The sequence below is a fragment of the Onychostoma macrolepis genome, chromosome 06, assembly GCF_012432095.1.
Source record: "Onychostoma macrolepis isolate SWU-2019 chromosome 06, ASM1243209v1, whole genome shotgun sequence".
NCBI classification, from domain to species: Eukaryota; Metazoa; Chordata; class Actinopteri; order Cypriniformes; family Cyprinidae; genus Onychostoma; species Onychostoma macrolepis.
Window position 1 is genome coordinate 16,838,148 of NC_081160.1, and position 11,377 is coordinate 16,849,524.

The 11,377-nt window shown below is 41.7% G+C and overlaps 1 protein-coding gene across 1 annotated transcript; it reads left to right on the forward strand.

The window, feature by feature from the left end:
* The first annotated feature begins 480 nt into the window (after positions 1 to 480).
* Positions 481 to 10,616, forward strand: amotl2a (angiomotin like 2a). Its single transcript, XM_058779571.1, has 11 exons — positions 481 to 1,079; positions 2,230 to 3,023; positions 3,116 to 3,308; positions 4,865 to 5,009; positions 5,104 to 5,190; positions 6,703 to 6,998; positions 7,103 to 7,302; positions 7,410 to 7,511; positions 7,623 to 7,771; positions 8,265 to 8,432; positions 8,779 to 10,616. Exons 2-11 carry the CDS (start codon positions 2,302 to 2,304, stop codon positions 8,847 to 8,849), a joined length of 2,133 nt encoding a protein of 710 aa, XP_058635554.1. The 5' UTR covers positions 481 to 1,079; positions 2,230 to 2,301; the 3' UTR covers positions 8,850 to 10,616.
* The last annotated feature ends 761 nt before the right edge of the window (positions 10,617 to 11,377 follow it).

Consider the following 11,377-nt stretch of genomic DNA (forward strand, 5'->3'; position numbering starts at 1 on the left):
AATCTGAGGGTGCAAAAAAAAGCCTTTAAAAGTTGTCCAAATGAAGTCCTTAGTAATGCATATTACTAATCAAAAATGAAGTTTTGATATATTTATGGTATAGGAAATTTACAAAATATCTTCATAGAACATGATCTTTACTTAATATCCTAATTATTTTTGGCATAAAAGAAAAATGGATAATTTTGACCCATACAGTGTACTATTGGCTATTGCTACAAATATACCCTTGCTACATATGACTGGTTTTGTGCTCCAGGGTCACATATTTTTAACACATATACTCCACAACACTTCTCTTATAAAGCATTTGGCGTGTCTTAGAAGAATAGTTCACACAAAAATGAAAAACCCACCCCAATGTTGTTCCAAACCTATGACTTTCTTCTTCAAAAAGAGAATCACAGTATCACTTTTTTTACAGCTCTACTTTAAGACTTGCAAATCAGGCAAGTATAACAATATAGAAAGTGGGTACCAGTAAAGTGAAAAATCATCTCTGTCAAACTAACACATTCATAAAAGTACAAATTCTCCATGATATTTTGTGTATATAAATCAAGTAGAATTAATGAACGCACTGAAACTTCAAAAGAAAGCGTAGTAAAACAGAACAACAAAGGTTACAGATCTCTGCGACTTTTACTGCATTCCTCTCACCGTTACAAACAAAAACGCCTTCAAGAAGCAGGACAAATGCGCGCACGGGGCTGAGAGTGAATGCAGTTCCGCTTGTCCCGCGCACTGCCCCCCTTCAGCAGCGCGCTCCCTGCGCTCCCCGAGAGGAGGCGGGCCGAGCGACAAGCGGAACTGCTTTTGATCCCCGAGGGACTCGCAGCCTTCACATTCCGCGCATTCCAGGGGCCGTGAACAATCGGAGCTCGGTCATTTATTAGCAGAGCCCCTCCCCTCCTGAGCTCAGTCTGCTGGAGAAGCTCTCCAGACGCGCACGCAGCTCAAACATACGCATGGAAATAAAAGCCGTACCCAACGAATTTCCTTAAGGATTATTTCGTTAAACAGATAAACGAGTACAGAAAGTCGTCCGTAACTTTTGGTCGTGATGCGATTGTGATTCGGTGAGTTTTTAAAGCAGTTTAAAGTAGCTTGTTGTTTTTAAACTGTCCTTTTTTATGACACATTGCTTGGTGTCTAGCAGTGAACGATGCTTTATATTGTGTGGTTTAATGTTTATTTAATACACTGTACGTGTACGATAGGATTTTATGAATTTCTGTGTGTGCTATATGCTGTAAATCCAACGTTTTTGACTTGTAGAATACATAAATGTAAATGTTTTGTGGAAGATACAACATCTGTGGTGCCACATTCAGGTTTAACTACAATAAAAAAGAGGAACTAACCAACTTTTATAATATCCCCTTGTTTATAATGCTCCATTTGGCATATTTCAATGTAGCTATTACTACAGTTGTGATTGTAAAGCAAGGTGAGACACTTGATAGGAATTTGTCTTTGTAGCAGGAAATACTCTTTGCAACTTTGGAAAGTTATTGGATCCTACCCAATTTTCCTTCACTTTTAATTCTATTCAAAATGTATAAACTTAAGAGGAAACTCAGTGCATGTTGGGGGTTGTAGGATGGTGCCAGTGGTATTTTGGGTAAATGTGGTGTTGCTATGGGCAAAGGCAGTCAGCCTAGAAGCATGTGGAGTGAGGCACCACTCACTGGTGTTTGCTGTTGTAGAGTGTTGTAATATATATAGATGAGCAATAGCAAGGATTGCATTTGAAATCATTATTTAATATATATATATATATATATATATATATATATATATATATAAAATTTATATTTAGGTCACACTTTATATTAGGTGGCCTTAACTACTATGCACTTACATAAAAAAAAATAAGTACAATGTACTTATTGTGGTCATATTGTATTTCAAAACACTTTTGCTGCTATTGTGGTGGGATACGGGTAAGGTTAGGGACAGGTTTGGTGGTATGGGTAGGTTTAAGGGTGGGTTAAGGTGTAAGGGATTGGTCAACAGTGTAATTATAAATGGAATTACAGAAATTAATTGCAGATGTAACTACATATAGGTATTTAAAAAAATGTGCAATGTAAAAACTTGTATGTACACAATAAGTGCATTGTATCAAATGATTAATTTAAATGTAAGTACATAGTAGTTAAGGACACCTAATATAAGTGGGACCGATATTTATTTATTTATTTATTTATTTTTTTTTCAAACCAGGTTCACAGTCTAGCCCAAAAAAACTCTCCTAACATAGTATCATTGATAACCATCTGCAAAACAAAGACTGAAATGAGAACGGCAGAGGATTCATCAGGCACGGTCCTGCACCGACTGATTCAAGAGCAACTCCGTTATGGGAACCCTACTGATCCTACTCTGTTGGCCATCCAGCAGCAGGCTCTGCGTGGAGGCAGCAGCGGTGGAGGTGCAGGAAGCCCTCGTTCATCCCTGGAAAGCCTAACGCAAGAGGAATCACTTTCTCCCCAGTTGTCCACCCGGCAAGAGCCCCAGGGCCAAGAGCACCAGGGGGACTACCAGCATTCAGAGAGTCCCATCTGCCACCTCTATCAGCTCCACACAGAGGAGCTGCCTACTTATGAGGAAGCAAAGGCTCACTCACAGTACCTGGCCTACCAGAGAGGTCAGGTAGGGCTTCAGCACGGCAGCCTGGAGACCCCTGGTGTGGTTGGATCCGAGCAGGAAGAGAGAATGTGGGATATGAAGCGAGAACATGCTCGCTCGCTTAGCGAACACCTCATGCAGCTCTCACTGGAGAGGAACTGTGCCCATGACAGTATTCCCATGAGCTCATCGCATAGCTACCCCCAGCTCTCTAATAACCACTCTGCTCCTGTTGTAAATGAGAGGTCGATGCATGAGCCAGACCAACGCGGTCCACCCCCGGAATACCCCTTTATGGTCAGATCCCCTGGATATATGCTTAGTCATTCACAGGAACATGGGCAGTATTACAAAGAGCCTCCCCCTGCTTTCCATTCACAGCATCACAGGTACATTCAACTGATATTTTGATCATTTATATTACATATAGGTACGTTGTAGGTGGTTTGGCATAATAATTGTTTATATTTTTCTCTATCAGGTTATTTCCAACTCAGTTGCAAATGCCCCGCCATAGTGGCCTGCCCACGTTGACCCCTGCTGGTCAGGATGTCATTGTTGGAGGATACAGCATCCCAGTGAACAACTGCCAAGTAGAGCAGCTCATTAAAGAGAACGAAAGACTGAGAGGAGAAGTGGAGAGCTACAGCGAGAAGGCAGCAAGGCTACAGAAGGTAAGAGAGGGCTCTTTGTTCCTTCTTAGAAACCTCCCAAAACTGTTATGTTCTTGGTATGACCCCCACATTTTGCCATTGATGCAAAAGAGGCAGCCGTGGCCTTTGATTTTGATCTCAGAAAGGACTTACAAAGCATATGGAAACAAGAAATCATTGTGCGCTGGTGTCTTCTAGCAGCCTAAGGAGATTAGCCCTCTCGCCGTGTAGGAATGCATGCAAGGGAGAAGATCACAAGGATTTTGATTTCATTTGAAAAGCACTCATTCCTAGTTGAGTTCAAATTCCCAGTAACTTATTTAGCATGTGAAACAACACTGAATTTACCCATGCCCGCAATGCCAAGCATTTTTTGTAATGTGGTAATGTCATCACTTAAATACCAGTGTGTCATGCCAGAACAAGGAGGAAGAAACAGGTTTATTTTGTTTGTGCGTGTTTTTTTTTTGTTTTTTGGAAAGGTTTACTGGGCCCTGCATATGTCATTCAGTGGCGTAACATAGATTGAATTTCAGTTTAGATTCCACATAGTTCTTGGAATCAGAACAACTGCATTAGAACTGTGGATCATGAAGATCAAGTTGCCTTCATATGAAGCGATAAATTGTAAATCAGACAACTCCAAAGGGGGAGGCCTCCCTGTGTTGTTCTGTTGCCCTCTTTGTTAGGATTCCAATGGGATGCCAATAGGAGCAGATGTCTTCGCTCATCTCAGTGTTCATGAATGAAGAAGGAGCTTTGCGTAGCCCACAGCCCACATAGCTGACGGACTGGACTGCAAAGAGCAACAACCAGACCCCACAGCTGTGGATTCCCTGACTGAATGGCCCCTTTCACTTTCACTCTTGAACAAAACTCCACATGGCACCCAGGGTCCTGCTTAAGACTACCTATATGAAATTAATATGTTGTTAAAGTAAAAATTTGAACTCTGATTCAAGGAAATCAGAGATATTTCTCATCTTAGTGTTCTGTAATGACAGTTTAAACCGTTGTGGAAAAATGTGCTCTTTCATGAGCCATTTTCTGCGTCACAAATGCCATACAGGTGAATATAGTGTGAAGTACTGTTCTCGTCTCTGAATGGTGTGCCTTCAACACACACTTTTCCTTTGTTCCCCACGTTTGCCTTTGGCATCCCGCCCTGTAGGGAGATGAATGTACAGACACCTGGGACTCATAAGTGTTCTTTCTGGAATGTTGATTCAATTCCCAGTCGCTGAAGAGCTCTGTGAGAGTGATTCACTTGTGGGCAAGCACAAGGAAGAGCTCAGCCAAGCACATTCCTCTCTCTTTCCCTTTCTTTTCGGAATTGTTTTTGTCTATCTGTCATTCTTGCTCTCTGATCATTGTCTTATAATGTTTAGGTATATGAAACACAGTATAGTTGACCCAAAAATGGAAATTCTCTGGTATATGTTGTTTCAAATCCTTAGCATAACACTTAGCATAATGCCCAACTTGTTCTTTTCCATACAACGAAAGTGAATGAGAACCAGAAACTGATGAGTTCCTTTAGGTTAAAGATATTAAAATACCTTCCCCATCTCTTTCAGCTCGAACAGGAGATTCAGAGGATATCGGAGGCCTATGAGACTCTTATGAAGGGATCTGCAAAGAGAGAAGCCCTTGAGAAAACCATGAGGAACAAGCTTGAGAGTGAAATCAAGCGACTTCATGACTTCAACAGAGATCTCAGGGGTAAGATGGTTCACATAGCTGAGTAATTGTCTTAAATATGAGCTACATGTTTAGGTATGAGGCGATAAATACTAATTGTTCACTCCCACATTAGACCGCCTGGAAACAGCCAGCAAACAGAGAGCAGCCATGGAAGTTGAAGACAAGAGTCGGCATGCCTTCGCCAAACTGGTTGAGCAAAGTAAGAATTCCCCTTTGCTTCACTATAAATTATCTTTGTCCCAATGTGCGGACAGTGCGGTCAACCATGTGAGCAGCCCCAGCTGTTCCCACTGACTTTTTATGTTTATGTTGTAGGCATAACGATGCATTCATCTAACGATAATGTACTGCGTAGTTATCATTGATGTAATTCCTGACAAAGCGTTTGGTTTGATACATTTCTTGCTAAGCTGAAATGTTCCATTGCAAAATACTTTTTTATTAACCAAATTAAGTGCCATGTAGGTTTCAGTGAATAGCTGGTTAGCTACACACTGTATTCTGCATCTCAGATAGTTGCTTTTAGAATTCGACCACCAACCATTATTAACACTAGAAGTAAATGTGACCTGGATTCCTGAAATATTTTCAGGTATTTTGGGATATTCCGTCCTCCTGGAATGCTTTCCAACAGCCCCCACCACTGGTTCAGCTTCTGAGGCCCTAAGCACCCCTTCTGATGGCCTATGCACTGGCTCTCCATTTTTGGGCATATTAGTGCTAAAGAATTTAGAACTGTGTTAGGGTAAATTAGATTTGTTTTGCTAATCCTAATAGGGATTGTTGTTGTTGTTCAGTATTTGATTTGACCCTTTTGGAATGATCTTTTTTTTTTCTATTCCCCAAGGATAGATGTATGAAGTGATCTTTCATTTTTGTGTATTATAATTAGTTTACCTCCAAGTCTGAAACGGAATAGTTTTGTAACAAACAAAAAGCCTGGATGTTTAAATGTTTAAGATTTATTATGAGCCAACACAGAAGCATGTCCAAGCCACGATTCAGCATTTCTAAAGGCTTATAACGATGTATAAGTTAACATTTATGACCTTGTGGAGCTATTTGCTTTACATGTTTACTGCCTGCCTCAGAGGCATTCCAGAGATTCAGTTGGTACAAAGACGTGCCTGTGTGCGTAAGTGGATAAGAGGAAGTCTGCATTCCATCCAAAGGCATTTGTTTTGGGTTGTATAATCAGAGTAGAAGCGGAATGGAAGACTAATTGCTGTCTAATTTGTTTTCCATCTCGCAAGGCATTCAAAGTGACCCAGAAACAAGTGAGCTGGGCTTTAGTATGTCCCTTTTCAGTGAGCCAAGTCATCATAGAGCATTTCGGAATTCAGCATCCCAAGTGGGAATTCTTTGAATCGCTTTTGTAATCTGGGAATTCTAAAGCAGTCTGCAGTGTAGGTCAAAGGACACGCGGAAACTCGGCCACTCCCCTGCAAACCCAGACAGACATGTGTAAATCAAGCATGCCTCTTTTGTTCCAGACTCTTGTGGGAAGCTTATCCCCTGAGAATTGGTTAGAATGAGACTACAGCCCAGAGAATGCTCTGGACACACCCCAGTCCTACAGCACGGTCATTCATTTTGTGGCCTGTGTAACAACTAGGCATGATGAGTGAACAGCAAGCATTGCTTGTACCCTTACTGTAGTAAGTTGTTGTGGTACACAGTTCTCACAATGTCTGTCTCTTTCTCTCCATAGATGAGGATCACCTTAGAGAGCGGGAATGTCTGGAAAAAGAGCTGAAGCATTTGCACGTCTCAGGAGAAGAATGGAAGAGGCGCAGAGAAGCCTTGGAGCAAGCGCTGATGTCCGCTCAGACACGAAATAGGCAGCTGGAAGAGGAGTTACGAAGGAAACGAGCTTACGTTGAGAAGGTGGAGAGAATGCAGAGCGCCCTGGCACAGTTGCAGGCAGCATGTGAGAAGAGGGAGGCGCTGGAGTTGAGATTGAGGACCAGACTGGAGCAGGAGCTGAAGAGCCTGAGAGCACAGCAGGTAAAAAAAAAAGAAAAAAAAAGAAGAGACAATATTTTGTGCACCAAACTGGTGAGAAAATTATGTTTTGGGCTCGACAAGTAAACCTTTCCTTTCTCTTTCAGTGGCAGTCTCAAGCCCAGCAAACAAGTCCTGGGTCCTACTCGGACCTTAACGTGTCATCTCTGCATCAGCAGCTGAGGGAGCGAGAGGAGCAGGTTCTGGCCCTGGAGGCTGACATAACCCGCTGGGAGCAGAAGTATCTTGAGGAGAGCACGATGCGTCAATTTGCCATGGATGCCGCTGCTACTGCTGCAGCTCAGAGGTGAGTCGAAGCAAATGATAGAAGCCCTGCCGAAAAGGACAGGAAATTGGAATTAATTTGAGGTAAAGCTTATATAAACTCTTGTATAACTGTAATGCTCATTTCAGGGATACAACAATCATCAACCATTCACCTCGCCATTCACCTAATAGCAGCTTCAATGAGGACCTGCCGTCCCCTAACCACAGACATCAGGAGATGGAGAACCGGTATGTCCACTATTACATTCTCTATCCACAACTGGAAAGTCAATCAAAATTTGTTAACAAAATTTCCAATAGTCTCCATGTGCTGTATCTCAAAGAAGTCTGTTTTATCAGGATTCGGGCGCTTTATGCCCAACTTTTGGAGAAGGATGCCATTATAAAGGTCATGCAGCAGCGGTCACGACGGGAGCAAGGCCTACGACCTGCTCGATCTGTTCCCTCCATCAACACGGCTGCCACAGCTAGCATTACCCAAACCAAAGGTGAGCATAGTAGCCATAGCTAGTGGTTTCCAATCCTGCAGAATTTAGCGCCAACCTACCTGCCTGAAAGTTTATAGCATTCCTGAAAACCTTGATTAGATGGTTCAAGTGTGTTTAATTAGGGTTGCAGCTAAACTCTGCAGGACACTGACCCTCCAGGAGCAGGATTGGATACCCCTGCTATATGTCTGTATGGTCGCATCTCAACCAAAAATTACATACACTTTCAACTGGACAACTGGCAGCTTCTTTACTTAGCGTCTATGTAATGTCGCCAAGAAAGAATGTGCCAACCGAAATAAAATGAGTGTGGCGACTAGCCGGTGTTCTTGAAATAGTCTACATCTTTTGAAACGGAATGCATTTTGCTGTTCTCTAGAATAGATCCTCCAGAATAGTAAAGGGAGTTTACAGGATGGCAAATGTTTGTGTGGTGGAATGCCTATGTTGGAACCGATAATTAAACTGTTTCCTTTTCCGTATGCGATTTTAGGGAAGAGCCTCTCGGATGACCAGACAGCAGCCGCGTCATTGCCCCCGTTGCCCCATCTGCTAGCCAAAACCCAGTGTCGAGACAGGAGCACCCAGTGTGAAGAACATTCAGATGAGACCAACCCTAAAACAGAACCTGCTCCACAATCTTCCATTGCTTTCAGTCCTGGTGTGTAAACTTGTGCATAAACCCATCTTTTCTTATGTCACTTACTGTATTTATTTGGTATTTCTGGAGTAGTTTGATAAGTTCTGTTGATTTACACACAATGTGATAATTGTAATATGTAGTATCAGGTGACAAAGACAATGCTTAACGGTTAGAACTTCTGTAATGATGGTGCATACTTGCCCTTTTGAACCAGAGTGGTTAAAGAGTAACCTGAGCTCTATGTCAAAGCAGCGATTGGGGAGTGAACTCAAACAAAACACAGTCAAAGTTTTGTAAAACCTCCTGCCTTGTTTGCTCTCCAGGCATTAGCCAACAAAGCTGAAGATCTTGTATTTCATTGCAGATTCTACTGCTCTCCCCACAAACCAGATCAGCAGAGCTGTTGAAAACGACATGGTGGAGATTCTCATCTGAGATGAATGGGTGTTCAGCTCGATGCTGCCTGCTGTTCTTACACACAGAAGATTCTCATTGGATGTCCATCTGAGGACCAACCACATCAAGAGAATCCTGTGCTTGCTATGAGAAGGAGCTCGCCATTGAAGCATCAGACAGAGAGAAGAATGAATAGTGGGAGTAACCTAAAACTGATCCTCGGTGAAGGAGAGCTGAGCTCTCCTGACAGTTCCTCCACACGTTAAAGTACAGTGTTCATTCTCAGCTGGTGGCTCTCAACCTGGACTGTGAGATGTATGGTCTGAATGTGAGGTACTTGGACAGTACTCTACAGAGCTCCAAAAAGCTACCACGAGACATCTTAAGTGCTTATAAACACATTGTATATGTTCTTTTGTATTTATGAGTATTGCTGCTGACTGTGTGACAGAATGGAGAAATAGGAAGAAATATCCCACTGTTGTGAAACTTTTGTTTTTGCATTTGCTTTTCGTTTGAGGAGCAACTAAGGGCAGTGTTGTTGTTTTTTTTTTTAACCAACTAAGTATACCGACCCATGTAAGACTATATCCCCACATTCCTAGATAAAAGCACAGACAAATATATCTCTAACTGTGTGCTCCATGTATAGTAGATATACCATCGCAACTGCTTCATCCTTAAATATCAAGAAAAGAATAGTTTGGATTGTAGGAGGCCAAATACAGTTTGAACCTGTAGGCCTGGGATTAGACAATTTACCAGAATAGTTAGGTAAATACCTTCACTAGCACTCCCTTTGACTAAATTATCATTACAGTTGGCGTTCTTACTATAACTGACTGACAGCGGGTGCTGCTCGCTCCCAGATTTAAGTAGAGGAATGGGAAGCCTCCTTTTGGGGACAGTGGATGAGTACATGCTCTTTTAGTGGCACTTAGGGAAGTGTTACCCTTAGGAGGGACAGGGGGCTGATGTTTCAGATGCCATATTATGATTATTTTGCGCCCAGAACTGCGACCACCATGCTTGCCACTCCCTCGCAGACAAGCTGGAGCTAATCTTTCCACATTCTTCCGTGGCAGAATGCCCCTGCTCAGAGGAAAAATGCTATCTGCAGTCTGACCTTTGGCCTTGTTCAAAACGGCTGGCATTTAGACTACCATCCTCTTTTTGGATCTGTTTATTTGTGTAGTGCTGCAGTAGCTGGTTATACTGTAAGCATGCAACGCTAGTTTAATTTTGTGACTCTAAGGTTCTCCAATGTTGCGACTGTGACTAGCCTTGATTTCTGAGACAGAGACTTTTCTGCCTGTTCGCAATCAAGACTACATTTGCATTATGGTGGGATAACGATATAAAAGGTTACCGTGAAAACAAACAGTCTTATCTATGTGGGTAATAAGTATCATACCATGTTAATTTAACCTTTCTCGCTGTCATTAAATGCTACTTTTATTTTCCTACTGGCTCTGATACAACGCACTTGCTGGTCAATGCTTTGTAGTGGAGTCATGCTTGTTTTGTTCACTACTTGGACTGTTTACAGAAAGGGCTGTTTTGAAACGAGAGAATTTAATATATTTTGTGTATTATTTTACTTTTTGGTATTTAGTAATGTGAACATGCCAAAGATTTGCATTACAATTAAGTTATATAATAAAATGAGCATTAGCGACATGAAATGTAGATACGCAGTTCAAACTGGTTGACCCATATTTGGATGTTGCTGTGAACTTCAAGAATGGGGAATTGTTTTGTATGTCATTTAACATTTCAGTAATTTGAATAAAATTTTAATATATATCTTTACAAAGACAGTGTGTCGGCTGGTTTGTGTCTTAACGGGAAAGACAGATGCGTTTAGAGGGAGGTATGAGTGCTGTGTCCTCCTGAGATGTTTCACATGTGCAAGTCTGTGCAAGCTGCTCTTATTGGTGTCCCTTCTTTGGCATGAAAGCCATCTTTCTTTCAGAGCACAAGGGAGCCTTATTCACAACAGCAAAACAATTCTGCCACCTGCTTCACTGTTGGCAAGCAGTCTTCATGAAGAGAGGCCACATTCCAGCTTTGCTCTCAAAGCCGCAAAAAGAACATTCCTCTCATCAACCATGCAAAGTTAAAAAGGAAGATGTGGAAAACATTTGGAACACAGACCAAACTGATATAAATACATAATGAAAACACAATGATTAACCAAATGCTTAGAATACAATTATGGAAGTAACCAGTAGACTACTGTTTTGTGGTTTTGCATAGACATCATTTTAGCTCGATTTCAACTTGAGAGGTGCATCCAAAATTGCTTAAATGAGTAGGTACTACGTTTGAGGCGAAACAAACAATGCTTCTCTGCTATTCACAACTCCACTCTAATGGCATCAGATGTGCTCTTTAGAATCTTGGTGGAAGTAGTATGTCATCATGGTACTCTTTTCATATACTGTTTTTATCCTACTATATAGTAAGAAAATAGGCATATTTGGATGCAGAGTGGGACATTTAACTGCCTTAGGCAAATTATAGCTAACCAGACAAGGGTCTAAACAAACAGTTTGGAACGCTTT

Coding starts and splice junctions, on each gene's coding strand:
- amotl2a (XM_058779571.1), top strand. CDS start 2,302: ATGAGAACGGCAGAGGATTCATCAGGCACGGTCCTGCACCGACTGATT. Junction 3,309..4,864: donor AGGCAGCAAGGCTACAGAAG/GTAAGAGAGGGC, acceptor CATCTCTTTCAG/CTCGAACAGGAGATTCAGAG. Junction 8,433..8,778: donor TTCCATTGCTTTCAGTCCTG/GTGTGTAAACTT, acceptor ATTTCATTGCAG/ATTCTACTGCTCTCCCCACA.